This window comes from Lichenostomus cassidix, chromosome 18 (assembly GCF_008360975.1).
Source record: "Lichenostomus cassidix isolate B80296 chromosome 18, HeHo_3.0, whole genome shotgun sequence".
NCBI classification, from domain to species: Eukaryota; Metazoa; Chordata; class Aves; order Passeriformes; family Meliphagidae; genus Lichenostomus; species Lichenostomus cassidix.
In genome coordinates, this window is record NC_139498.1 from 10,646,685 (window position 1) to 10,650,439 (window position 3,755).

General features: G+C 61.8%; 1 protein-coding gene across 1 annotated transcript; it reads right to left on the reverse strand.

The window, feature by feature from the left end:
• Positions 1 to 3,755, reverse strand: RNF222 (ring finger protein 222). Its single transcript, XM_085077998.1, has 2 exons — positions 3,674 to 3,755; positions 1 to 2,443 (listed from the first exon to the last, which is right to left on the reverse strand). Exon 2 carries the CDS (start codon positions 2,410 to 2,412, stop codon positions 1,774 to 1,776), a length of 639 nt encoding a protein of 212 aa, XP_084934124.1. The 5' UTR covers positions 2,413 to 2,443; positions 3,674 to 3,755; the 3' UTR covers positions 1 to 1,773.

Below are 3,755 nucleotides of genomic sequence, written 5' to 3' on the forward strand. Positions count from 1 at the left end.
TTATCAGGTCATCATTTCTTATGAAACAGGGTTTCCATTCCAGTGCAGTGTCTCACGCACTTCTCCCCAGTGCTTCACGCAGGGGTCAGGGTCATGGCACCCCAGGTTTGGGTGGGGACACTGAGGCAGGGCTGGGGGAGTGCAGGAACACCACTGGGAGCAGCAGGACAGCAGGGCAGTGTGACCCCAGGGATGGCTTGGGACACCATCAGCTCCTCTGCCCCACACTGCTCCCCCTTTCCAGCCCCAAGTGGTTCTTATTTATTGCCCTGAAATGTTCTGTCCAGTCCCAAAGCCACTTTGGTGGCGCTGCTGGCTGGGTGTGTCCCTCCCTCGGGAGCATGGGAAGCCTGTGCCAGCCCTGTGTCCCACTGTCACCTCCCGTGGGGGATGGTGAAGGATATCTTGTTCACATTGGGGTGACAGTGAGGGACGTCCTGCTTGCATTGGGGTGCCAGTGAGGGATGTCCTGCTCACGTTGGGGTGCCCATGAAGTGACACATTCCCGGGTGACAGAGCAAGAGCAGCACCCATGGGGCCAGGACTGGGTCAGGAGGACAAAGGTGAGGATGGTGCGGACTGGGCTGGGGACAAATGTCATGAGTGGCCCCAGCAGTGTCCAGCAGCCCCCATCCCCCTCCCCTGAGAGCAGGCACACATTCCCAAATCTCAGCTGTGCCTCACTGCTGCCCACTGCCCTCCCAAAGCAGGGCCCTGCGGTGAGAGGCTGACTCTGGGGTCCCCTCAGGTGGGACCAGTCCCAAAGAGGGCAAAGCCAGCAGGTTTGGGGGGCTGAGCAGTGCCCAGCCTGTTTGGCACAGGTGAAAATGATCCACCAGGTGTGAGACCTCAGGAGTGGGACATGGGGACAAGGAAACTTCACTGCTAAATCACAGGGCTCTAGCAAGGAGAGCAGGATGGGATCCCAAATTTGCCTCCTTCTGATGTCCAGAACTCTGGGTTACTCCCCACACCCCACCCATGTCCCTGGGTCCCCAGGGCAGAGGGATGCTGTGACATTGGCAGGATGGCCATGACCCTGAGGAGCTCAGAGAGAGGTGAAGGAGGGCATGGCTGGGACTGCCTGTGGGATGAGCTGGCATCCCTTCCCACCCCATGGCACTGCAGGGAGGCTGGCAGAGGAGCAGGTGAGCTCAGCAAGGCCAGGATCATTCTCTCCATCCTCTGGTTTCACTGCCCCTGTGCCTGGTAGCTGGAGGCTCTGATTTATCCATCCCTGGGATGGAAGCCATGAGTTTCTGCACCAGGCTGGCTGCATCACGATGATCCCAACATCCTGGGAGCCTGGGGACCTCCAGCAGCCCCACAGCCTGGCAGCCCTGCCCCTGTGATGCACAGACCTTGGCTGTGCCACAGTCCCAGCCCACCTGGAACTGGGATGAGCTGAGCAGCATCCCAGTCCAGCCCATTCTGAGGAGCTGGACAGGACCTGCACAGCCCTTTCGACCCCTGCATGTGCTGTCACAGGATGCAGGAGGATCCTCTCCACTGAGACCCTGGAGGAAGCCACCAGCAGGGTGTGATCTGCCATATTTTAACCAAAAAGGGACAGAAAATGCCACCAGTGAAACCATGAGCACCTGGAGATCTGCAGGAAAGTCTGAAAGTCCATTCAGTCCCTGGCCAGATGAGAGAGCTTCACCTGGAGCTGCTTCTGGGCTTTCTCCAGGAGTCTTTAGAGAGAGGCTGCAGCCTCAGCCGTGTCCCAGCACCAGTGACAGCACTCTGGTGTCCCAGCTGATCCCATCCCTGCTACAAATCCCTCTTTACCAGCAGCAGCCACGGAAGCACGGCCGCCAGCATGGCCACGGTGAAGATGAGCAGCACGGCCAGGGCCATGGGCGACTGGCAGCATTTCACCCCCAGCGCCGGGCTGGACGACACCGAGCTGGCCGTGTCCGCCCGGCTCCTCCCGCCCAGGGAGCCGCAGTCCGAGGCCACCAGCGGCATCCCGTGGTCGCTGATGACAAAGATGTGAGCTTCCCGTGCCAGCAGCCCCGGCAGCCCCGCCGAGCAGCGCTCCAGGCTCTGCACCGGCATCACGAAGTGACTGGGCACCACCAGCGTGTTGCTGGCCTCCGTTTTGGCCAGGTGGGACAGGGAGGATGGCGACAGGGGCATCTCCAGCGTGCGGGGGTTGGTGCCAGCCCCGGGCGGCCACAGAGCCTTCTTCTTGCTGAGGAAGGTGACATAGCGGCACACGGGGCAGATGATGCTGCTCTGGACGTGCCCGTCCAGCTTGGCCGACAGCAGGCACTTCACCAGGCAGTCGTGGCAGAAGGTGTGGCCGCAGCTGAGGCGCCGGTGGGTGCCCTCCAGGGGCTGGAACTTCTCGTAGCACACGGGGCACTCGGCCGGGGCACCCTCCTTGTTGGAGGAGGTGTCAGACATCCCTGCTGGGGTGGCCACAGGAGCTTCCCAGCTGCCGGGGAGAGGCACGCGGGGTTAATCGGGGTCTTGGTGGCTATGATTAGTGCGGTTCATCTGTTCATCTCTCCTCCTCCCTGCTCTTTTGTCACTGCCCTTAGCCCCTCACGGATGGAGGGATTGGGTAGCTGGCAGGGTCTGCACAAGGCAGGGCACTCTCAGCAGCATTAAAGCTCCCAGTGTGGCCCCTGGGGCAAGGGACAGGTGATGGGAGGATCTCAGCTCCAGAGCCCTCCAGGGCAATAATCCCTGGCTGCAAAACCACACGGGCAGAGGGGTGATACCCTGGATGGAGCAGTGTCAGCTGAATTCTGGGTACAGATTGCGTCATTCCAGGCACGGATTGTGTCACAAGTGTCTCTGTGCTCAGCTGCAGGTGCTGGGAGCTGGGAATTCCCATCCCACAGTGAAACCTGCCAAGGACAGGGAGATGCTCCCATCCCAGAGAGCACTGAGGGGCCAGGGGGAGCAGGGGGAAGCCAGGCTGGTGGAGCAGGTGGGAGCCACAGGGGATAGAGAGGGAGGGTGACACAGCCAGGGCATGCAGCAAACACCCACTGCCAGGCTCCTTGCAGGCTGCTGGGGTGTCCCAGGCTGGTGGCCAGGCCATTGCATCTCCAGGCTGTGCTCCACGCTCAGGCTGGGTGCAGCCAGCGAGGCTCAAGCCCGTGTCAGAGTTAGTCAGAGAGGAGGGCAGAGCCAGCCAGCTTAGCTGCCCCCACCCTGGCCCCGAGTGCAAGGGGAGTGTGGAGTGCTGAGAGCCCCAATATGCACCTGGGCTGGGCTGGAGCTCTACCGTGCATCTCCCGGGGCAGGGAAGGGAGAGAGGAGAGAAGAGCAGGGAAAGGAAAGGGGAGATGTTCAGCCCAGCTCCCTTCTCTCAGTGCAGGTCAAGAACCAGACCTTCATCAAACCTGCAGGTTTTTCCAGCCCTGGTGGCGTTTTCAGACCCCACCCAGCCTGCACCCCTTTTCTCACGCATGACTGTGCCCATGGACACCCTCCCAGCTGATTCTGGAGGTTCTGCCATCCCCTGCTGGGCTGCCCTCCTGCTGCAGGAGTCACCCCCGCCCCGGCATGACCCCAAGAACACCACGAGCCACCCCCTCCCCTGGCACATGAAGGAAGATCCAGGCTCCTGCTCTGCTTCAGGAGGGATCAGGGGCTCGATGCTCCCCAAGGAGCTCTTCACCCCGTGCTCCCCCATGCCCCGAAGTCCCCTTACCTGCTTAGGGCTCCAGGGCAGGGACCCCTCCATGCACGGCTGTCCCCAGACACGGGGCTGGCTGTGCCCCGGCACCGGAGAG